Source organism: Furipterus horrens, unplaced genomic scaffold, assembly GCF_987537825.1.
Source record: "Furipterus horrens unplaced genomic scaffold, mFurHor1.1.pri manual_scaffold_7, whole genome shotgun sequence".
Lineage (NCBI taxonomy): Eukaryota > Metazoa > Chordata > Mammalia > Chiroptera > Furipteridae > Furipterus > Furipterus horrens.
Genome location: NW_028327177.1, coordinates 102474235 through 102499673, shown reverse-complemented (window position 1 = coordinate 102499673; position 25439 = coordinate 102474235). Strand labels below are relative to the sequence as shown.

At 41.3% G+C, this 25439-nt stretch overlaps 1 protein-coding gene, 1 long non-coding RNA gene and 1 pseudogene across 2 annotated transcripts in view; 1 reads left to right on the top strand and 2 right to left on the bottom strand.

Moving 5' to 3' along the window:
- THUMPD3 (THUMP domain 3 tRNA guanosine methyltransferase) overlaps positions 1-2164 on the bottom strand; it is a 30501-nt gene extending 28337 nt beyond the window's left edge. The window contains exons 1-2 of the mRNA XM_090284102.1: positions 2094-2164; positions 520-807 (exon numbers count right to left, since the gene is read on the bottom strand). Coding sequence (XP_090140228.1) covers positions 520-774 — 255 coding nt within the window. The 5' untranslated portion in view covers positions 775-807; positions 2094-2164. The remainder of the gene's footprint in view (positions 1-519; positions 808-2093) is intronic.
- A 35-nt stretch (positions 2165-2199) lies between these two features.
- LOC150004907 (uncharacterized) lies at positions 2200-24057 on the top strand. Its single transcript, XR_016512408.1, has 3 exons — positions 2200-2273; positions 13427-13598; positions 23993-24057. It is a non-coding gene; the product is annotated as an uncharacterized LOC150004907 (long non-coding RNA).
- LOC150004908 (elongation factor 1-gamma pseudogene) lies at positions 17481-19652 on the bottom strand (annotated as a pseudogene).
- Positions 24058-25439: the final 1382 nt, after the last annotated feature.

Below are 25439 nucleotides of genomic sequence, written 5' to 3'. Positions count from 1 at the left end.
TTACCAATTCATCTCACATGTTTTTGGGGGCTATCTACTCTATGGCAGACACTAAGAACTTGTGAGACAATTAAAAAAAAAAAAGAAAAAAGATAATCCCTGTCCTCTTGTTGCTTAGATGGTAATGAGATATAGCTTAGCTTTTTATTCTAGCGGGATGGTAGTTTGCTGACTGTCATGTCTCACCTTCAGTGTGATTCCTAATTACTTTTACACAAGTATTTATTGGTGCAGATTTTTTTTTTTTTAAATCCTTGTTTATGTTTCACTCCCAAAGTCTAAACTTCAGCTAGGTACTTAAGTAAAGTAATTCAAAGATGTGTAGCAGATGCCCAGAATTTCTTCTTAAGTCACACAGAATTCTTCTGGTTAATTCATCCTCTGGAAATATTAGGATCACTTCTAAAAATATAGCAAACCTATCAAACTTACAAATCAGTACCCAACAGAAAATGCAACAGGAAATAACTGTAAGATAACCTAGTTATAAAACTATTTTAAATATTGCCTCATTCAAACCTGAGCCAGACTTTCCATTGAAATGTCAAAATATATCTTGCCCCGGTCTTTGCTGATTTTGCATGATGACCTCAATTTCTCTCTCACTTCATCTGCAGCTGTTTGCTCAAAACCAGTAGGTACAGTGGCTCCAATAGTGACTTGAGGGTTCTCGGACTCACTTCTAGAGCCACTTTCTGTCACTTGTATAGACCTCTGGTTCTCATGAAGGTTCACATCCAGAAGTTGGTTAGTGGCTTCCTGAACATCAGACATGTTGGCAGTGCTTCCAAGATCCCTGATATAGTACTTTCAAAAGCAGTACAGAAAAGAAAAAAAAAAAATCTCCAAACATTATCACCTCATATTTCAACTATAAGTGAAAATAACTGCTTTGGACGGCTAGAAGAACAAGGCAACACAACTGATATAGCCATATTCAGTCAGCACACCTGAATCAGTATTCACCGAAGATAAAAGGATTGAATAACATGGGCATAGATGTAAAATATATTTTTAAACAAGCAATATAGATACTATGGAAGAAAAGGAAAAAGACAAGAGAATTTCCACAGCACATGATGTTTGGTTTGGGATCATCTATGTTGATAATAGCCATCTCATAACTACAATAGTTAATAACTCAAAAACAGAGGCTCCTAGAACACATTCAAATAATTTCTGTATCTTGTTCTTTTTTTAGCTAGCACTTAAGAACATGGGCCTTTAGAATTTCAGAAATGGATCGGAATCTGACCCTCACCATTCGTAGGTTCAATGACCTAAATAAATTTATTCTCTGGTGCTTCAATTTCCTAATCTGCAAAATGGAAATTAAACAATACCTCTCTCCTAGAGTTGTTGGGAGAATTAAGTGAGAATAGCATACTGCCAGACCCATGACTAAAACTTAGTAATAGGATATCTTTCTTCCTCCTGTGAAGGAGACAGTGATTCATGCGTTTAAAAATGATAAACTGAATGCAAATATCTGAATGCCCATTACCGGCCAGGGCTCCAGAGCCCTGGATCCATCCATGGCTGGGCATCGAGAGATCTGTGAAATATTTGAAATAGTAAGCCAAATTTTCAGTACCAGAATATGGGTGGGGGTGGGGTTAGAGAGGTGGGAAGTGGAGATCAATAGCTCTCACCATATTTTCAAAGGCTCTGCGACCTAAAACAACTTAAGAAGGCATTGACTACCTACACAGTCCTTGTTCTGTAGCCGGGACAAGCAACAGCGTCTAACACTAATAAAAGTCAATTCCTGCCCTTAAAGAGCGTACAATCACTGTAAGACCTGCTTCTAAATAAGGAGGCTCCAAGGACAGAAACCCAATCTCTGGCGCAAGCTGGACTGAAAATCCTAGTCTCCGGACCACCCCCCCACTCCCCCCACCCCCTCCATCCCCGCCCAGGGCCTTCATCAAAGGAATCCTGGGAGCGGGTAAAGGCCCGGGAGAAGGAGCGAAAAAGGCTCCGCGACACCAGGCTGAAGTCAGGCCTAGTACTAGCCCTAGTAACAAGACGAAGGTCGCCCCTCCCTCCCCAAGTGCTCTATACCCAGCCGCCCCGCTCCGCCGCCCGGTTACCGGTTGGTAGCGCAGACCCTTCCGGCTCCAGCACACAAGGCACCCAACGCACTCCTGTCACGCAGCCGGAAGCCACCTAGATAGACCCGGAAACGGAAGTCAGGGGGCGCTGTCACAGCAACTCCGAACTAGGGGCGGGCCCCGGCACAAGGTCATGGAAAGAGGAACTTCCGCATAAAGGTCCGTGTTGGGTGGCGGCCAATATGGTTGGTCCGCCCTACCAATTGGAGCAGTGTCCTCTGCTTTCTGAACTTGCAAAATTGAGGGCCTCGTAGCCTGTTCTCGTAATTGCTAGCATTTATAGAGTGTTTAGCCTTGCCAAGCACCAAGTAAGTGGTTTACACGCCTCATTCCATTTGTTCCGACAACTCCTTGATGTAGCTGAGCCATTCCCGTTTTAAAGTAGGAGAAACTAGTCTCAAAGAAGTTAAATATCTTGGCTGAAATATCAGGCACAGCACTTTCCAGGCAGAGCTGGGATTTGAATTTGGATGGTGGTACCGAAATTCTTGCTCTTAACATCTGAGTTACTGTTGCTCAAAGTGTTGCAGAGGGAAAGGGGGTTCTTTTACATGGCGCTTTGTGAGGAGGGCAGTGAGCACATCAGCTCAGAGCCCTGTTCTCCCACGGGACCCAGAACTGCCCTTGCTCTCCAAAAGGTTAAAAGCCAAAAACATGCCTATCCTTTATCTGTCAGGTCTCTCCTGCAGGATCTAGGGAACTATGTCATCAGCCTCCTTTTAACAGTCCAGGAAAACATGTGCCGTGTTGCACTGGCTCACGCATGGTTCTCTCCCTGTCCTTTCAAAGCCACATGGATCTCTTTTAGCTCCTTGCAAAACACATGGTTCTCTGCTCTCTGCAAACTGCATGGTTCTCACTCTGCACATGGAACTCTCTCCTCTCAAAACCACATGGCTCTTACTACGCCACCTCCTTGTAAACTGCATAGAACTCCCTACTCTTTACAAAAATGGCTGCTGCCTTATTTTTAAATCTCTGACCATGCCCTGTGACACACTGGGCATGGTAACCGGTTCTGACCATTCACAGAACCTTGTGCAGGCCCTATATGCTCTTTCTTCACCTTTCTATGATCAAAACCCCTCCCATCTCCTTGGGGCCTTGGAAGAACCAAAACTATTTGCATAACTAAGACACTAGGTACCAGCCATATATATACAAAGGCATCTTGAAAGCTGCCCCATTCCTCCATCTCCCAACCACAGGCTCTGGGGATTTGGGGGCGGGGGGGGGGGACTTCTCTGTAACAAAAGTAGTTCCTGGGTGATATACAGCAGTCTTCTTCCTCACCGCCTCCCCCCCTACACACACTTACTCATGGTTTTGTTTTCCACAGTTTTAGTTCCCCTGGGTCAACACTGGTCTGACAATATTATAAGGAAAATTCCAGAAAAAAAGTGTTAAGTTGCATGCTGTTCTGAGTAGCATGATGAAATCTCGTGCTGCCTGCTCTGGCTTGCCTATGATGTGAAACATTCCTTTGTCCAAGGTGTCCACACTATGCATACAATATAATGAGATATCTTGAGAGAGACCACATTCAGATATTTTATTATAGTATATTGTTATACTTTATTATTGGTTATTGTTAATCAGTTACTATGCCAAACTCAAGAATTAAACTCTATCATAGGTACATATGCATAGGAAAATACATAGTATATATAGGAATTGGTGTTGTCTGTGGTTTTGGGCAAATACCAGAATCCTGGAACATATCCACTGTGGAAAAGGGGGCACTACAAAAATTGTCTTCACTGTTTTTGCCCAATTGCACTATTCTTTACTTAATATTTTTTAAATATCTATTTTAACATTTTAGAAGAAAACCTTAAAGCTCAACAACAGAAAGATAACCCAATTTAAAAATGGGTGAAGTCTCGACTATTTCTCCAAAGAAGAAACACTTATCTGGCCAGATAGTCACAAAGAAAGAGGCTCAACATCACTGGTCATTAGGAAAATGCAAATTAAGACCACAATGAAATACCTATTTTGAGTGGCTAAATGTTTTTAAAAATGAACAGTTCCAAGTTCCATTGAGGATGTGAAGTGATGGAAAATTTATACATTGCTGGTGGAATGCTTTTAAAATGGTACAGCCACTTTGGAAAACAATTTGGCCTTTCTCAAAAAGTTAAACATGGAACTGCCACATGACCCAACGGTTTTACTCAGGTATATACCCAAGGGAATTGAAAACAGATATTCAAGCAAAAACTTGTACATGAATGTGTTTAATAGCATTTTTCATAATAGTTCCAAAGTGCAATCAACCTAAATGTCCACCAGTAGATGAATAGATAAGCAAATGTAATCTATCAATGCAATGCGATGTTATCAGGTAATACAGAGAGAAAAGGTACTGATACATGCTGCAACATGGATGAACCTTGAAAATACTATGCTAAGAAAAAAGGCTAGACCCAAAAGACCACATATATCTTTCCATTTGTATGAAATATCCAGAGTAGGCAAAACTGTAGAGATAAAGTAGGTTATTGATTATTTACAGCTGGGAAGATTGTGGAGATTGGGGATGATAGATAAAGGGTATGGGGTTTCTTTTCAGTGTAAAGAGAACATTCTGGAGTTAGATAGTGGTGGTGGTTCCACAACATTGTGAATAGACTAAGAAACAATGAACTGTACACTTTATAATATTTAAAATAGTGGATTTTTATGGTATGTGAATTTTTGTCTCAAAGGAATCTTTGGCCTCATGGGAAACTCATCTGCAGTTTTCTCATATGCAAAATACTACTTCTCTCATAAAAGTTATTACAAGATTTTAAAAAGATTAATATTTTGACAGGCACATAATTGAAATAGATGGTACCCTTAAAAATAAATACAATGAAAACAAAACAAGGTTATTAGATTCTATCCAGGTACTGTTACCTACAAAAGGCTCTTAGTAGGCTCTATGTAAGGCTCATTCTCTATTCTTTAAAGGGATAAATTATCAGATATTAGGAACAAACTTGCAGTAAATGAGACCTTCTTGAAAAAGTAAGAGGGATTAAAACAAGAGACTCCTCAAGATTCTCTTCACCTGATTCAGTGCTTTTAATGCATACCTTCTACTGTTTAAAGTTACCTTTATAAACGGGTCTCACATTTGGGGAAACATTGTTCTAAAGACACATTATCTACCAGTAGTATCATATTAAGTCTGTTATTTAGCAGAATTTATTGATCATCTATTACATGTCAGACATTCTTTTTAGGCACTGAGGATACAGCAGTGAAAAAGAAGTTCCTAAGCTTCTGACTTCCTATTCTAGAGCTTATATTCTAAATGAAAAAACAAAACAAAACCCAGATAATATAGAAAATACATACATAACATCACTGTGATGGTCAGTATTATGAAAAAAAAAACTAAATAAGATGGGGGGAGAGAGGGTGTTGAAGACATGGAGGGTAATGCCTATTTTATGTCAGGTGGTTAGGAAAGATATCATTTATAAGGTGACAAAGCAGAGCCTGTGGAAAATGAGAGAGCAACCAATTGAATGTCTGAGAGAAGAGCATTCTAGGCAGAGAGCAGGAACATGTTCAACAGGGGCTAGCAAGAGCCAGGAGGCCAGTGTGGCTGGGGAAGAATGAATGAGGGAGGAGAGGTAAAAGATAAGATGGGGTGAGTACATCAAATAGGCTTATGTTTTACAAATTATCACTATGAGCTACTTTTAAAAAGAATCACTCTTATCTCTGGCTGGGTAGTTCAGTTGGTTAGAGCAGCGATTTTCAACTGGTGTGCTGCAAGAATTTTTAAAATACGCAATACCTGACCAGTCAGAGGCACTGACTTCTTTTCCCTTAGGTTCTCAAAGTAAAAAAATGACAACAGCCAACACAACAATAGCCATCTGGTATGAATGAATCAAAAATATACTTATTTTTTTGTCAGATGGGCAAAAAATGTAACTCATTTTTTGGTGTGTTGCAGAATTTAATAATTAGTTTATTTGTGTCATGAGATGAAAAAGGTTGAAAATTGCTGGGTTAAAGCATCATCCTGATATGCCAAGATTGAGGGTTTGATCCCCAGTTAGGGCACATTTCTCTCCTCTTTTCTTCTTTCTTCTTTCATCATCTTCTTCTCCTTTTCTTTCTTTCTCATCAATATATGAAGTAAAATAAAGAGTTACTCTGGCTGCTGTGTGTGGAATGGGAGTGGACAGGAATAACAGCAGTTACTAGGTTCTTTTAGTGGTCCAAATGAGAGAAGATGATGACTCAAATTAGGATATTAGGGGTAGGTGTGATGAGAATTGTCAAATTCTGGTGTATATTGAAGGATTACCAGTCATTGGTGATGGGTTGGATATAGGTTTGAAAAGAAGGTAAAGAACAGGGAGTCTGAAGGTCAGACCAGCAAATTTGCTGGTCGAGAGTGCTCTATTCTGCTGGGTGATGCATGCTCAAGAACTCAGGCTAAAATGTTACAAAGGAAGAAAAGATAAACACATTTGCTCTTTAGAGTTCTGGTTCTGCTTTATTGTAGAGTAATAGTATTTTACCTTACATCAGGAAAACCCTGATGGTCTGCTGTAAAAATATTGACTAAAGTGGATCCTTGCTCAAAAATGCCAGTTTTGGGTAAGTAACATATACATGTGGAAATTGAAGCCTCTCATTTCTTTCTAATTGGCAACAGTGTTATATTAAACTAAAGTGACCCCTATGTAAACAAGCAAATAATTGAACTCAATAATTCCTATCAGATATAGTGACACAAATTAGGAACTTAGTAGTTGTTCCCATGAACCTAGATAATCTATTTTACCCTAATAGTTTTTTATCCTTGTCCATTCTTAAGAGTAAAATAGAGCCATGGTTAGAAAGCCCAATAAATACAGCCATTCCCCAACCCTCCCTCTTCCTGTGCTCTTCTATAGAGGCAGGGACTATTAACTACTTATACCTTTTGTTCACATGGTGATTTCCTCCAACTCTTTAAATGACAAGCTTGTAGTGCTATTTCTTGCTTTTTCAATTTTAGGGATTATTTACAGACTCCGTTATGGTACCTGAGATTTAGCCTTTTAACATCCCCACCATCCTATTTCATCTCCCTTCTCCTCCCATTAAAGTTATAACCCAGTATAATTTGTTCCTCTTTGTTAAATTGATATATTAAACATCTAGTTCTATCAGCTTTAGATAGCATCACTTAATCCCCCACATTTAAGATGAGGGTTTTATCAGCACTCTGGCTTTTCCTCTGCCTCTCCTCCCTTCTTTGAACCTCCCAATCTAGTTTGTTAAAGAGCATTCCACTTGGTAGGTTGGATGCTTGTGGGGATGTAATTGAAAGAAGGGATGTCCCTACATCTGCTTCTCACTCAAGAAGCTACTGAAATTCCATCTCCCCCAAGAAAACCTTTTGGGACTTCATTGGGAAATGAGAGATGTGTCTACAGTCTTATTAAAGAAATGATAGTCTACAAGTCCATGAACTCTTAACTCAGTCAACCTTTGGCCTGTTGGGAGTTAACAACTAGAGGGGAAAACAGTCAGCTTTGGACCTGCCCTAAATAAGCTGAGGTTTATTTACTTTTCCCATGCCCTTTCAAGCCAAAGGCTATAAAACTGCTTTAGTAATATAACTCTTGTGAGAGCTCTCCCTTAGAATTAGTGACATCACAATGAATTTTCAAGAGAATGTATGTGAAATTTATTGTTCACCTTGAACTTCATGTGGATAACTAAGTTGATTTAAAAGCAACTCATTCATTTTGAAAGGGGCTGTAATTGATATTACGTGGGGGAAGAAGGAAGTGAGCTGGGGAGTGAAACACCTGTGCCACCTAGTGGTTACTCATTCTGAAACACTGTAGTTCTTTTCTTTGAGAATTAGACCCACCTTTAATACTGATGATTGTTTTTAAAAATATTTTATTGCTTGTGCTATTGCAGTTGTCCCACTTTCCCTCTCTTTATATCCTCCATCCAGCCCTCCTCCACTTCCATAATCAGTCCCCTCACGTTTTTGTCAATGGGTCCTTCATATATACTCTTTGACGAATCCCTTCACCTTCTTTCAATTAGTCCCCAATTCCACCCTCCCCTCTTACAGCTGACAGTCTGTTCCATGATTCTATGCCTCTGGTTCTCTTTGACTCATTTGTTTTTTTTGTTCATTAGATTCCTCTTATAAGTGAAATCATATGGTATTTGTCTTTCACTGACTGGCTTATTTCACTTAGCATAATAGTCTACAGTTCCATCCATGCTATCTCAATGGAGTACTACACAGCAGAAAGAAAGAAGGAATTGAAACACTATAGTTCTTTCAAAGCACAGACAACAGAAGAGAAACTAAGTACAGGAACATCCAGGCAATGTCCTTAAACTGGGAAACTTCTATTCTCTCCTCCCATTTTAGAAAGAGATGTTAGTGAACCTTTTGTAAATAGTCAAAGATAAAACAAGGTATTAATGAAGTTAGCTCTGAGAGCTGCTCTCCCTTTGTATAACAGAGCACTGACAAAGACAGAATGTTGTAGGTAAACAAGGACAGCCACCAGATCTCTAGATGAAGTGGCAACTCCAGAAGGAAGCAAGGAGTGCAACAAATGAGCAAAAAGGGACTGCGGTGAGGCAGGACCCTCAGTAGTGGTCAGTGCAGCAGCAGCATGGGTCCAGAAGCAGAGGAGAATCAGAGGCAAGGCCAGCAGGGACAGTGATGATTAAGTCACATAGACTCAGGATCATTGGTCAGCAACAGGCCTGCAGACCATGGTCTTGGGACTGCAATACTGCTTGATTGAGGGTAAACTAATCAGGACACAAAAATAATTAACATCTATGGAGCACATACTCTTTTCAGGCAGTGCTTTACTTGCATTATCTCATAATAGTGCTGCAGGGTAAATATTATCAGCTCTGTTCTACAGCTAATGAACCTGAGGCTCACTAGTCATAGAGCTAATGAGACCTAGTGCCAAGATTGGAATGAAGGTGGTTTGACCCCAGGGTCTGAGCTCTTACGATGCTTTCCTGTTTCCCTCAAAGAGAGGGAACATAAGGTCTAACCACTCTAACTCTATTGACCCTTGTATTGAGGGATGGTTGTAAAGTGGAACTTTAATGTGGTTAAGGTCTGGTCCTAGATCTGTCACCTACTTGTAGGAAGATTCAACATTTTAGGAACTACATTTCCTTAATTGTAAAATGGATAAAATGGAGACTATTTATTAAGTTGTTGTGAAGATTCATTGAGATATTGTATAGTGTCTGGCACATGGCAAATGAAATGTGCCAGATGGTTGCCAACAGTTTTTCTCATCATTTTTAAGTACCATGACTCCTCCCAACAAGCTGGGCTGGGCTTTTATGCCTTACTTTGACAATTCAGTAATGCAGCAGATGTGTCATTGGCCAGTTCCCAACCTAGGTCTTGCGAGGCCTGGCAGCTTCCATTTTTCCTCTCTTGGACCACTTGTGCCAGTATAAAGAAGCCCAGCCTAGAGTCTTATATGATAAGACTACATGGAGAAAGGGGCAACAGGGGGCCAGTGATCCACCTGAGCTCATCATCTGAATGCTGCCACATGAGTGAGCCTAGCAAGACCAGAACCCACAGAATCACAAGAAATAAATAATTAATGTTAAAATATTAAGTTTTGAGATAGTTTGTTATGCAGCAAATAGAAAGCCCTCAGTAAGTGGTATTTATTAGTATTCTAATTGGTGCTGGTGAGGGATTCAGCTAAATACCTGGGTCATCTTTTCTTAGGTCACTGATTTTTACCCCCTTCACTGGAATAGGCTGGGAGAAATGAGGCTTATATGAGCAGATGGGCATTGCTTATTACAAATATGTCTTGTCTTTTTATTAAAACAGGATATTGCTGGATATCTACTCAGAAACATTTTGTTAGCATTTCAAATTGCCATATACGTGCACATTCGAAATAATATAGAAGCATATTTCTTCAAACATTTACAATTCAGACTTTTCAGTAAATTGGTTTGGTGGACCCTTTCAAAGCCTTTATGCTGGAGGATCTGAGGCCTTAACAGAGATTTACCTTTTAATCTAGCATCTCAAATCCCCAAGAATGAACCTTTAACTTTCAACTTCTTTATGTCCTTTTTCCTAAATCCTCTTTTTTTCTGTATGTATGCCTTTCCTATCACTTTTCCTTATTGTGATAATAAAATAAGATCTTCCCTACTGAAATGTAAGATCCAGGAAGGAGGAGATGTTTCATCTATTTTTATCCATTTTTTTAAATCCTCACCAGATGGATGGATATATATATTTAATTTTAGAGAGAGAGCAAGGGGCAGAGAGAGGGAGAGAGAGAGAGATTGGTTGAGATTGAGAGAGAAACATCTATGTGAGAGAGACCTATCAGTTGGTTGCCTCCCATATGTGCCCGACTGGGGATGGAACCTGCAGCCTTTTGGTATACAGATGATGCTCCAACCAACTGTGCCAACTGAGGACATATTTATTGATTTTAGAGAGAGGGGAAGGGAGAGAGAAAGAGAGGTAGAGAAACATAGATCGTTTGCCTCCTGCAACTAAGATATGTGCCCCGACTGGGAATCGATCCCACAACATTTTTGGTGTATGGGACGGTGCTCCAACCAACTAAGCCACCCAACAAGGGCTGTTTCATCTATTTTATTCTCTATGAAACATCCTTTGCTTAGAACAGTGCCTAACACACAGAAGATATGAAATGAATGTGTGTTAATGAATTAAATAATGCATGCAAAAGCACTTATAACATGTCTGATATAGAGTAGATGATGTTCAATAAATATAACCTATTACAGCTCAGTTCAGTACTGTAATAAATGAGACCATTCACATTTATCTTTAGAGTATTCTAGTACAGTTAGTCTTTCTCCCTTTTCTTTCCAGTCTTTGTCCCTTTCTTCTTTTTAAAATTTTCTTTCTGTTAGTGCATCTTCTCTCCTACTCTTACTTGTGGCCTTCCGGGGAACCTCATCTGTTGTTTTGTCTTACTTCAGAGATGCACAGAAGATTCTGGAACTAAATAAAATGTAACTCTTTGTGATTCATAGCCGACTTAGGTCTTCACATAAAATTCGCTATTGAAGTGAGTCCAGTTCTGGGGCTACTCAGTATTTTAACCAGGGCCTAGATTATGGAAAATAGCAAGCTTATTGAGTTATAACCTAACAAATGCCTGACCATTTATGTTTTTGAGCATATGGTTGTTTCTAGTACCTGTTGGTGAGTAGCCATGCCATTCTTGGCAGTAGAAATGTGAACAGAACAAGTAGAACTGATTTAGCCACCCCCACCCTTTTAAGATTGACTTGAGGTGGGGTGTGGGGGGAGAGAGAGAAGGGGGAAACATTGATTTGTTGTTCCACTTATTTATGTCTTTACTGGTTGGTTCTTGTATGTGCCCTGACTAGGGATCAAACCTACAAACTGGTGTATTGGAATGACGCTCTAACTAACTGAGCTATCCGGCCAGAGCTCTTCCCCTTTTTTGAAGAAAATGTACTACCACACAGTGGACCTGTTCTTTCTTAGGCTGGTAACATTATGAAATCCCTGTTTAAGTGCAAGCTGGACTGGTGGAAATCAGATTGCCATATCCTCTCATAAGCTATTTTTCAAGGTACATCTAACATTTTAAAATCATGACTTCCCAGGGCTTAATAGGAAAATAAGGAGCTTTGAACCTATCACCGGAAACAATAATCCAGATCTCTTTCCTCTTTCCTGCTAGTCTTTCAGATTCAAATCAGGAGTTTCATGAATCTGCAGGCTTGTGGCTGGGTAGCTTGGACTGAATACAGAACAGTATTGAAGGCTCTCAACAGAGCCTTTTTATGTTTCAATTAGGCTAATAGGTAGCTCAGACCTCTTAGCCCTGCTAATGTTTAATTGAATCATGTTATTTAGTCATATAACTTATATTCCTGCATATGTTCTTCTGTCACATAAGACCAGTGTTTTAAAACCTGAGAGTTGGGAGGGGAAAGGATGAGTCTATGAGACTCCTGTTATCTTTTTTCAAAATTGGTAATAGCCACCCTATTTTTTCCCTTCCTTCAAACATCTGATCATTGGATAGGCAATCATTTACCAGGCCTCTTTAGTAGTTAACCAGTCTAGACGCAGGGTAGGGAGATTTTGAGGCATTTAGACCACTGATTCTCAACATGTTAATTGGCATAAAGGACACCACAATACAGTAGTCCCTCCCTATATCACGGTTCATTTACCACAGCCTCACTGTATCACAGGATTTCTTAAAATATTATATTTAATTATTTATCGCAGAGTTTTTGCTATATTGCAGGATTTTGCGGTCCTGTATATGTATGTTGTTAAAGTTACGTAGGTTTAAGAGTGTAGAATAAATGTAGGGTTCCTACTTTGTGAGGGGGGGGTGTCTGGAACGTAATACCTGTGATAAGTGAGGGAATACTGTACACCTAATATACCACTATCCATTCCACTTCTGGTGGGAAAAGAATCTGATGATAACAAAGAATTACAGAGGAACAAATTAGGAATCTAAAATGACAGCATCATAAACTTTATTCATGAACAAAGTTATCAAAAACAGAAAACAGCATTTCACAAGTGAAATAATACATACCAGAAGGGCTGTATTTGAAACTCAAGACACTATGAAGTCCTAAAAGAAAAGTATCCTTTTTGAAAATTGTGAAAATTCCAACAATCTATGTTGTCACATGCGCAACAGGAAATTTGCATTATTGCCAAAATTTCTATGGCAGCCAAAGTTTTCAATAATTGGCAATACTACGCTTTTTGGGGGGGGTGAATATAAAATTTTAATCACTCTTAATAATTAATGAAGGAAGCTATTAAGTACTCAGTCATATGTAAAAATGAAGGTCCCTGGCCCCTTGCATGGCATTTGCTCTAAGAGTTGAAGAAAGAACTTGCATATTTTTTGTTTTCATGGTTCATTAGGAAAACTTGTGGGCCAGAATTATACTTGGAAACATGCTGGCCTACATGACTGCAACAGCCTTATTTCTGAGTCTTCTTTGGTCCTGTGTTCTTGAACCTGCAACTTACCTCCAAGTTGTTGAATAACAATCTGATTTCTACATTGAAATAATCACTCTACTAGCAGAAGTATATTAAATAGCTAAAACCTTTCCAGGGAGTATTTGGCAACAGGTTCAAAATCTTAAAAATATGCATCCCTGTTGACCAGGCAGTTCCACTTCTAAAGAAATTACTATGAAAATGAACAAAGATGCATGTACAAAGACGTTTATTACAGCACATTTAAAAATATCTGATGTATATCTATTCTTAGAAAATGAGACTTCCGGACAAGATGGAGGCCTATATAGACATTCTGTGTCTCCCTCCACAACTAAGAAGGAATACGACTACCTCAAAACTAGAGACAACCAGAAGTTCCAGAAAATCAAGCTGCATGGAATCCAACAAACAAAGATATAAAGAAGAAATACTCATCCAGACAGGTAAGAGGGGTGGAGCCAGAGCGGAGAGGAAGCATTGTGGTGGTGGTACCAGCGGCGGCAGCAGCAGGCCAGTGGAAAGCTCAGTCACACATTTTAAAAAGTAGGGAAGGACACCTGGGGAGTGCTCCCAGCACCAGACCAGACCATGCAGTTCACGGTTCCAGTGCCAGGGAAAATAAAGCCTCATTGCTTCTGACTGTGAAAACCAGTGGGGGTTGGGGTGGGGGAAGAAACTGCCAGTCTCTCAGCAGAGTCCGTTTGTTTAAAGGGCCTCCATAGTCCTAGAACATCCGCAAACCCACCCACTGTGGAACGACAGCCCAGGCAACAGCTAGAGGGGTGCCAGTCTCATGTGGAAAGTGGGAGAAGTGCCTGGAAAAGGAGCGAGTGCTGAGCAAGCAGCATTGTTCCCTCTCAGACCCCTCCTCCACATACAGACCCACAATGTGGTGAAATGGGTCGCCCTGTACTGATGAATACCTAAGATTCCACCCCTTACAATGTAACAGGTGCGGCAACTCTAACTAGAACACAGAGGCAAACAAACACAGGGGACTGTCAAGATGAGGAGACAAAGAAGTATGGCCCCAAAGAGGTAACGGATCAAGGTTCCAGTGGGAGAATTAAGTGACAAGGAGATAGCCAACATAACAGATGTAGCGTTCAAAACACTGGTGCTAAAGATGCTCACAGACTTGACAGATGTGCTTAAGTACAGCAAACCCAGAAAGTAAGAAGTGAAGGCTATGCTAAATGAAACGAAGGAAAATCCACACAAAACCAATGGTGAAGGGAAGGAAACTGGGGTCCAAATCAATGATTTGGAACATAAGGAAGAAAAAGAAACAGCCAGTACAGAATGAAGAAACAAGAACTGGAAAAAGTGAGGAGAGGCTTAGGAACCTAAGGGACAATTTTAAATGTGCCAACATCCAAAATCATAAGGGTGCCAGAAGGAGAAGAGTAAGAGCAAGAAATCGAAAGCTTACATGAAAAAACAATGAAGGAAAACTTCCCAAATTTGGCGAAGGAAATAGATGTACAAGTCCAGGAAGCACAGAGGGTCCCAAATAAGCTAGACCAAAAGAGGACCACACCAAGAAACATAATTAAAATGCCAAAAGCAAAAGATAAAGAGAGAACCTGAAAAGCAAAGAGTTACCTACAGAGAGGTGCCTATAAGACTATCAGCTGATTTCTCAAAACAAATTTTGCAGGCAAGAAGAGACTGGCAAGAAGTATTCAAAGTGATGAAAAGCAAGGACCTACAAGCAAGATTCCTCTATCCAGCAAAGCTATCATTTAGAATGGGAGGGCAGATAAAATGCTTCCCAGACAACGTAAAGCTAAAGGAGTTCATCATCACCAAGCCATTATTACATGAAATGTTAAAGGGACTTATTTAAGAAAAAGGAGACCCAGACTATGAACATTAAAATGACAACATACTCACAACTATCAACAACTGAATCTAAAAAATAAAAACAAAACCCAACTAAGAAAACCAGAATAGGAACAGAATCATAGGTATGGGGAGTTATCAGCTGGGAGGGGGAAAGGGTATAAATGGGGAAATGGTGCAGGGATTAAGAAACATAATTGGTTGGTACAAAATAGACAGGGAGAAGTTAAGAATAATACAGGAAAGGGTGATGCCAAAGAACTTATATGCATGACCCATGGACATGAACTAAGGGGTTGGGATTGCTGGAGGGAAGGGCGGTACTGGGCAGAGGGGAGCAAAGGGAAAATAAATTGGGACAACTGTAACAACATAATCAATAAAATATACTTAAAAAAGGAAAAAGAAAATGACTGGACACCCTGGCCAGGTAGTTAAGTTGATTAGAGTATTTTCCCTATATGCCAAGGTTGCGGGTTCAATTCCCAGTCAAGGCACATACAAGAATCAATGAATGCAAGAATCAACCAATGAATGCATAAATAAGTGGAACAATAAATCGATGTTTCTCTCTCCCTCTTCCCCTCTCTCTCCAAAAACCAATACATAATAAAAATAAATTAAAAAATGACTAGAAGTACGTATTATACTATGTTACTAGTGATTATCTTTTTTTTTTTTATATTGTGGACTTTTCTCAAAACACATTACTTCTGGACTAAGCAAAAAGGTATTTAAATATACTTGAAACAAAAAGATCATTTTGGCAGCAGCGGTTAGAAGAATATGAATGAGGGATATTGGATAAGAGGTTATTGCAGTAGTTCAGGAAAAACACAATGCAAGTCGGAACCAAAGATACGGCAATGTGGGTAGAGGAGAAAAAACCTGATTAAAGACATTACTTAGTAGTCTTATTGTGAGAAATGCTCACAATAAAAACACCAGGACACAGGACTTCAGCAGTAGATGAGGCTTTGTTTATTCAGAGGTCTGCAGAGCTGGGTGCACAGCAAAGGTATGCACACCCAAACAAGCAAAGCAAGCTGCTTTTATACTAACATGAGTAGCCCGCCTCCTCCACTTTCCCTTTCTCCTCCGTTTCTTCATGCTTGGATACTCCAGAGTGACAATTGAAGCGATTAACTAAGTTAACTGAGGGTAGTAATTTCCTAAATTTTTTGCTGACCTGTCTAGCTACATTTTTCCATTTCCTGGTGTTTGGTGGTGAATATCTTCCCCCTTTGACCTCACAGGCTTTGTGCTGAGCTGCAGAAATGTCAGTTCCTGACTTGTAGGTATGCTAATACTGTCCACTCTGACTCAGAGACCCCCTAATTAAAGATTTAATTACATTTTTTCTTTCCTGCTAATTATTTCCTACTCTGGTTTGAGAGTCACAAGTTTCTTTGTACTATGAGAACTATAAAAACATACCACATCTTCAAATCAATAATAAAATCGATCTTTTAAAAGAGCCAACATGATTCATGTATATCCCTATAAACTCAAACGCTCTCCCTCTAAGAACATGCCCTTGCCTTTTTCCTCTTCTTTCCCCCTGGGGTGTTTCCTTTGCCTTTCTCTCTCCTAAGCTTCAGGGGCCCTTCTTTTGCTTCTGTACCTTGTTCCCTGAGCCTATACAGCCCAGCTGGCTCACTTCTACTATCTATGTAATTTTCTAAATAAACTCTCATAATTTGAAAGAAAAAAAGAAAAAAGAAAGAAAGAAACTTAGAGCCAACTCTGGTGATAGAGTTTTGTTTTCCTGGCTTGTTCAGTGAAGTTAATGAAGGTCAAGTTGACTAAGAAAGAGAAAGTGACAGGAGGACTAGGTTGTGGAGGAAGAGAATGAATTCAGTTTTGGACACGTGGAATTTGAGGAGTTTGTGGGGTATGTACTAAGCTGTGGCACATGAGTCTGAAGTTCAGGTGTGGTCACCACATACAGATTAGAGATCATTAGTATGTGAGGAGTTGTTAGAACTGAGTGGTTTTTAAGGTTTGCTTACACAGTGAACACTGAGAAAAAGACTGAGCAGGGACCCCTGTGGAACCACAGCAATTCAAAGCAGGACAAGGAAGAGGAGGTCACTGAGTAGATCAAGGAGTGGTGAGTTAGGCTAGCCTAAAACAGGCTAATCCAGGTTCAAAGCCTGGCAAGAATGACTAGTTGGACAAGTTCAAGGTTGCAAAATTCTAGCTTACTTCCAAATCTGCAAGCAAGCACTGCAAGAGGCACAGGAAATGAGAATGAAAGTGAGTGACAGACGCTGGAGTTTCTTCTCCTTATGGACATGTGACCAAAATTCAGGGATCAGAACAGTCCCTTTGAAGTCTTATCTGCCACTTACTGCTCTTCAGTCTGGGGAAGGGCCTGGCAGCCCTCAAGGGTCTAGGTACTACTACTTAAGCAATTTTTTTTTCAATGTTCAGTTTCCTTTAATGACCCCATCTCCCTAAAGGACAGGGGTAGGCAGCTAGGTGATGGCAAAAGATGTACACTTGAAAATCTTGTCCTGATTGAAGGCTTTGCCCACATACTGGAAGGCCCCCTCCCAGTAATAGTCCTCTCGAATCAGTGTCTGGGTCTCTTCGCTGCCAAGATCCAGCTTCCGTCACGTATATGACTTGTAGTCCACTTGCCAGTCTGGACTCAGTGAAAAGGCAAGCTCCTGACCTCGGAAGACCCAGACTCCAGAAATGGAGCTGCTATTGTTGGTTCCAAAGAGGATGACACTGGCAAAGGCATTCTTCCTCAGCTTGTCCAATTGCTGGAACATTCCAGTGATGAAGCTGCAACTCATGAAGGTCTGGGTGAGCTCTTCAGGGAAGCGGTACTCAGAGTACCACAGGGACCAGCAACTATTCCTATCAAAGTACTCCCAAAAATATGACAGCATCACAGAGAGTGAGTCCTTATTGGAATACTTGTGCTTAAATTCATCCAACACAAAGGTCCTCTTGGGCAGGTGAGCAAAAGAGTCCTTGGCCTTTGGCTCAGAAGCCAACACCTGCTCACATTCATTTGTCTCCTCAGGAGTGGGGGCAGCTGCCTTCTTCTCTTTCTGCTCAGCTTGGGATTTCTACTTCTCCTCCTAAGATCCCTTCTTCTGAGGGGTGTCCTTTTTAGTCTGACTCTCTGCAGACTTTTTAGCATCAAGATGGGCCATCTTCTCAGAGAGCGTCACCTCTCCCAAGACAGCGTGGAACTGGGGCAGGTCAATGCAGGTGAGGAACCAGTGGTTGGTATTGGGGAAGGCCTGGCAGAAGGAAGACTCCAGGACCTATTTATAGAGCCACAAGAGGGTGCAGACAACTGTGATATCAGCTAATGTCACACATTTGCCAACCAGAAAAGTCTGTGTCTTCAAGTGAGCATCCAGCAGCCCCAGAACTTGCCTCACCTCCTCCTTTGCATTCTTTGTGGCCTGCGTGTTGTAGTGCATGATACCCAAGGTGGGGAAAACCCAGGCACTGGCTGGGGGCACTGTGTTGCTGTCAGCCAAGCTCATCCACTGTACCACCTGGGCCACTGCTTCTGGACTACTTCCCCACAGCAACTCATTGCCTAAGTAGTAGTGTAAGAGGGCAGAGGGAGGCCATCCCCAAATTCCCCATAGCCCATGGTTTTGGGGTTGGGGGAAGGAGACAATACAGCTTTTAAGGTACTTTGCATATCAATGACTAGAAGATCTCAGCCTTTTCCTGAAGTTGAGCTCTGTAAGGAAAGGAAGGATCCAGAAGGGAAGGAGCTAGCCATAAGGAAGGGGGCCATGCTGTTTGAAAGGATGAAGAAGGGCACTGTCTGCTATGAGAAGAAGCACGCTGGAAGAAGCATGTTAGAATAGCATGATGGATGAGCAGTTTGTAGCAGCCACATGAGAAGAAGTAGCTATGCAGTTTGCAGTCAGGATCTGGCCATGTGACCTGGGCCTGTAGGAAAGCAGGCCTGCTGCTGCTTTGATTGTGCCCGCCGCAGCTGACTCTGAAGCCACGAAGGACTCTGCCTTGCAGACCCAAACTCTGGACTCTTGGAACTTAGGACATGCAGAGAGGACACTCTCCTAGGACTCATGCTTTTCCTGGACTTCACCAGGATCAGTGTAACATGGCGCATGTTTTTCTAGACTATTATATGGAGGTTGATGACAACATACCCCAGATCCTGAAGGAGAGAGCTGATAGATAAGGAATGGAGAGCTATTGGGCTTGGTTTTGGCTTATAGCCTTTTGGGGACCAAGGGAAGTGCTGGGTGCTGGGGGAAAACAGGGCTCTTAGCAGGAGTGCTCACAGCCCTCCTACCCCCCAGGTTGGAATATTGTAAATAAAAATCTGTTTTTCTCAACACTGATTGTTGAGTCTTACACCAACATGTGAATGAGCCCTAGTTTGCTCAGTAACAGTAGGTGATGGCATTGCTGTCAAAGACACGGAATTCATTGTCACCTTCAAATGCTGGAAGCTTGCCAGCAGGAAATTTGTGGTGAAATTCAGGGGTGAGGTTGGTTTGGCCAAAGTAGAAGTGGAGTGGTGTGGACAGCACGCGGACCTGAGCTCCACTGTACTGAGTGGCTATGAGGGCCTTGAAGGCCCTCCAGTTTTCAGGATATGTGTACAGGGTCCCAGTCACCATCGTAATTCCACAGAGAAAGGGGCAAGCAATTTCTTGCTATTCCATAGGTACATCCCATGTATTCTCTCCTTACTGCCTCTCCGCCTTCACCAGGTTCAGCCATACCAAAAGTGGCCAGAGGGATTCAGAGGGAAGGGAAATTAAAGGAGGAAAGAATTTCAAGGAAGGAATTGTCAGCAATATCAGATGCCAGATAATATATGTGATGGAAAGTTCCCACTACATTTGGCAATTTATAGGCTACTGCAACCACACATTTAGGGTACCACCAAGCTCAGATTCCCAAGAAAGTTATTTTCATTCTCATGAAATATAATAAAAGTATTTATTTTACCTATGGTATTTTTTTATGGTAGACTGAACTAAGACAACCACCCTGCCAGACTCCTTAATTCATGGTGATTTTTTCTTCATGGCCCTGTTGTCTCTTCAAACAGTCTGGCCTTTTGAAAAGAACTTGCTTGTCTATCACAAAAGGTTGTAGTATATCCCAATTGTGGTATATGTTTAACATCTCTTCCATAGGGCTCTTGTGTCCTATACACACCAAGGAATGTGGCTGGCTACCAATTCCACTGTCACCAAACTATTCCAATGGGTAAGAAGACTGTTGGGTATTGGTCCTCCCAGAGTTGGACTTCTGAATGATTCAGGTCTGTTAGGGTCATTTCTGACTGACAGAAGTAGCGAAAGCAGCAATAACAACACACAAAGGGGGAAGTGTGGGTGTCTGGCACAGAATTATAATTACTGGGTTTTATACACAAGGTATATGTCAGAGTCAACAATACCTAGACTCTTCTGGTAGAGATGAGGCAGCTCCAACCTTGTGTCTGTTATTTCAGCTTCATTGGGATCCCAGACTGAAGCAATACGCATATTCATATCTTTTTACATCTGTCATTGTTTATTATTTGATTTTCCATCTGCCCTGCTCTGAAGCAGGAGGGGTAAGAGAAGACAGAGGAAAATTGTGAGCTCTTTAGAGGAGTAGTACCAGATATTAAATCTATAAACAAAATAGATTGAACCAGAAAGAGTGAGAAACAAAGGAAGCATGAAAGCATATCACACTGGGAAAATAACACCTGAGAATTCTGGCTGAATGTTCCCTGTGTAGTTATGATTGACCCTTTAAGTCCTATCAGCACTATTTGGTTCCTGAACTACTGTGCCTCACTGTCCTGTTGAGTACTTTTTCATTGTTTCTTCATATGGAGCCCTTAGATTTATTTATATAATGCAAACTGATGATCCATGGTGAGATTGTCCCTTCCTCTGGTGATAATGATCCTGTCACACCAGGTTGCTGTTTCATTGGAGCGTGAAGAGAGTTAGGCTGATTGATTTAGTCTGAGCTGGAATGAAATAAGGATTTTACTGGAGGTCCCTCAGTCTTCCTGCATAATGCCTCAGAGGGATCTTAACACTGGGAGTTATCTGAATGCCTTGCCTATTTGGGGTTAGTCTGTAATGGAAGTTGCAAATGGGAAGCCCCTGGGTCAGATGTATTTATTCAGTCTAGCCAAGGTAAGGAATTAGTTGCCAACATTGTTTCTGTTTAAGACTGGAAGGTTAGAGACAACTTCCCGCCAAAATGGAGGCCTAGACTGACACACTCCGTCTCCCTCCACGACTAAGAAGGCATACAACTACCTCAAAACCAGAAATAACAAGAAGTTCCAGAAAATAAAGCTACATAGAAGTCCAATGTATGAAGTTATAAAGAAGCGGTGCTTGTTTGGACGGGTTGGAGGGGTGAAGCTGGGGCAGAGAGGTTAAGCTGTGCTGGCGGCAGCAGCTGCGGCGACGGCAGCAGTGGTACAGCAGTAAGCACAGACACCTGTATTTAAGGGGAAGCGAGAAGCGCCTAGGGAGCACCCCCGGCTGCAGACCAAGCCCGTCAGCTCGTGATTCCAATACCAGGGAAGGCAGACTCCCATTGCCTTGGACTGTGAGGGCCAGAGAGCATAGGGATGGAGGAGGAGGCTCCCGGTCTCTCAGCAAAGAGTGAATGGCAGGAATCCATCTTGGACCCCCGCTCCCACGCAAAGGGCTACAGTGTGGTGAGAAGGGTCTCCCATTTGTGGTGAGTGCACAGTGTACCGTAGGAGGTGTGACAGCCCCACCCAGGAAGCAAAGGTAAACACAAAACTGTCAGGATGGCACAGATCATGATAGAGATCCCAGTCACGCAGCTGACCAGACAGCAAATATCTAATCTAATGCTTCAGCAGATAGGAAATCTTTCTAAGGCACAGTTCAGAGCGTTGGTTATACGAATGCTTACAGACCTAACAGCAGATCTTAAAGAAGATGGGAAGGGAATGAAGGCTAGTCCTGCTGAAATGAATGAAAACACATATGAAACTAGTGATGAGGGAAAGAAAACCAGGGATCAAATCAACAAATCAGAACTTAGGGAAGGAACAAACAGTCAACCAGTGCAGAAAGAGGAAATGAAAAGTGAGGAAAATGAGGAGAGGCTCAGAAACCTATGGGACAGCTATAAGCGGGCCAACATCCGAATCATAGGGTTGCCAGAAGGTGAATAAGAAGAACTAGAAATTGAAAAATTATGTGAAAAAATAATGAAGCAGAACTTCCCTAACTTGGGGAAGGAAATAGACTTACAGGTCCAGGAAGCACAGAGTTCCAAAAAAACTGGACCCAGGGAGAACCACACCAAGACACATTAGAATCAAAATATCAAAAATTAAGGATAAAGAGAGAATCTTAAAAGCAGCAAGAGAGAAGAAGGAAATTACGTACAAATGGGTCCCAATAAGACTTATTAGCTGATTTCTCAAAAGAAACTCTGCAGGCAAGAAGAGACTGGCAAGAAATATTCAAAGTAATGAAAAGCAGAAACCTACAACCACGATTACTCTATCCAGCGAAGCTGTTATTCAGAATAGAGGGGCAGAGAAAGTGCTTCCAGGACGAAGTAAAACTGAAGTAGTTCATCAGATCCAAACCACTGTTATATGAAATGTTAAAGGGACTTGTTTAGGAGAAAGAGAATCAAAACTATGAACATTAAAATTAAAATAGTATCACAATCACCAGCAACAGAAGCTAGGGAATCGAAACAAAGGCAAACTAAATAGGCAACGAGAGTGGGGAAAGAACTATAGGTAGGGGAATATTTTGAGGGGAGGTCAGCAGGGAGGAGGAAGGGGGGAAAGGGAAAGAGATGGTGCAGGAATTAAGAAGCATAGCAGGCGGGAGTGGAGTAGACAGGAAGATGTTGAGAGGAACTATACGCACAACCAATGGACATGGACTAAGGGGGTCACTGGGTGGAGGGGAACAAAGGGAAAAGAAATTAGGACAACTGTAAAAGCATAATCAATAAAACATATTAAAAAAAAAAAAAGACTGGAAGATTGGGAACATTGCACCTGAATGGATCACATAAAGGCACTTGAGTTTGTGGCCCATGGTCTGTGGGAAGGATGTGTAGGGGAGGAAAAATTGTTTTTTCTCTACCCTCCTAAATTCACTGGCTGGGCACTCAAATCAAACTTATAATAGATAAATAAGAGCAAAAAATGACAGTTTTAATTACATAGATATACATGGGAGTTTCACAAAGAAATGAGACTCAAGGAGGTGGCCAGATGCTTGAGGTTTATATACTATCCTGTGCTAGACAAAGGAAAAGGGGTTTGGAGCCTCTGGGTGGGGGAAACAAGTTATGGGAAGGTAAAAGGGGATGAAATATATGGTAAAGACAGGTTGTCTGGTTATGCAGGTAAGAGTCTCTCAGGTGATAAAAGTCTCTCCCTGATTCAGAGACACCATTATAAATGAAAAATTCCTTAATAAATGCAAATTTCCTTTACAAAAGGGGAAATTTGTACTCTATTTTTAGTCAGTTAGGGATAGGTAAAGAACTTTTCTTGCCTCTGCTGATTCTCAATTGACTTTAGCTCAAAATGATCCACATGCAAAAGAGGCATATTTTGGGTTGACATAGTCTAGTACCCTTCAGAAGTGTTAGGGATAAAGAAGCCAGTGACTCAAACCAGTAGGAGATAATTAACAAATGAATCATGGAAAAGGGGTGAGGAAATGACATTCTGCAGCTCCTCACACATATCTCTGGGATCAAAAGGAGGAAGACTGTCATCACCAAACACAGAGAAATGGGAAGATGTAGCTAGATAACTTTGCAAATACATTGGAGACAGACCTATAACTAGATTACCCTTATTTAATCACATCCTGAGATAAGTAGTTTATTGCATTAGATTGTGAACCCGGATTAACCAGTAATGGAGAAATGGGGGAGAAGGGAAGGGGAGCTAATTGCTTCAGTATAAAACCAGTTTTCTTTGTCTATTTTGCAGGCCCCTGGCTGGCTGTGTGCCCGACTCTGCAGACTCATGAATAAATGCCTTGCTTTGCTGCACAAGTCCTGTGTCCCAGTGTTTTATTGTGTTTCTCACAAGAAGGAAACTAGCATTTATTCTATGCATTTCTTCTATGCAAGAACCACTACGTCTTGTAATTTGCACATATGATTTGATTTGATTTTCTAAACAACCTGAAACCAGAAAAGCCAGTGTCCATGTTGCCTGTCACCTACCAGACCCAATAAGCAGAGACAGGGATTGAATCTTTACGGGCGCTTTATTCAGATGGTCAGCGATCTGAGAAGACACAAGGTTTATATCCTAACAGACTGTCTTAAATTGCAGTATAAATGGGCCCTTTTTATAAGGAGAAGAGTAAGTAAGGGGGTTGGAATTCAGGGAAAAGGTTAATGGGATAATTGGATAAAAGCTGCAGCAGTCTTTCAACTGTGTCCTGGGCGGTGGTCACCCTGGAGTACAATGACTCAGATATCATCTTGATTGCTTGCAGTCCTCCTGAGGCACAAAGGTGGAACTTCTTATGGTTTCTTGGAATCAAAGTGGGTCATACCTCCAGTTCCTGAAACAATAGCTTTTTACATACATTGATTACTAAGCTTATTAGCTGTTAGCTGAAACTAAAATTTTCCAGCATTTGAGTCCCCCATCAAATCCAGTAAGATTTGAGCTCCAATGCTATAAGGACCATGCATGCTCCAGGTAAACAAGTTTTTTATTATTTGTATACATCCCTTGCAGTATTCACCTCCAACCTTTGTCCAAACTGTTTCTTTTGCTTAGAATATAGCCCTCCCATTTCCTATATGTTCACATTCTACCCAGCTCTCTATCTCTCCTCCCTCTCTTCTTTTATAATTTAAACTGCTCTCCCCCCACCCCCCACCCCCCAAAAAAGTCTTGAAAAGCTTTCAGTTGCTTTCATTCCTGAGCTCTGGGCTCTGTGGGAACTGATTGGAATGCTAATCTGCTGGAAGTTAAGGAAGGAAGACCTGGAGGAAGTGCCCACTATAAAAGAGAACTTAAAAGTGAGACTCTTTCCCAGTCTTCTGGTTCCACCATGCTTTCCTCCAGAGACATCTACAGTTACCCATTTCTTTTCTCCCTTTTTTTGAGGCCCAAGTGAAGTCCCGTTGCTGCAAATTAGAGCCACTTGTAGAGCATTAAAAATCCTGATGGCCAGGCTACAGCTCAGACCATTTAAATGAGAATTGCTGGGGATGCAATTCTGGCATCAATATTTTGGGAAGTTCTCCACAGGATCCGCAGCAGGGACTGAGAACTAGTGTGAAGTCCTTCTGATCAGCAGGCACTGAACTCTCTCTCCCGTGGACCTTTTGGTCTGTATCACACAGCCTGGCTTGTGATCTCATCTTACTGACAGTGGGAATCTGTAGCTTGCCTGGTGGTGCTCAAGGATGAG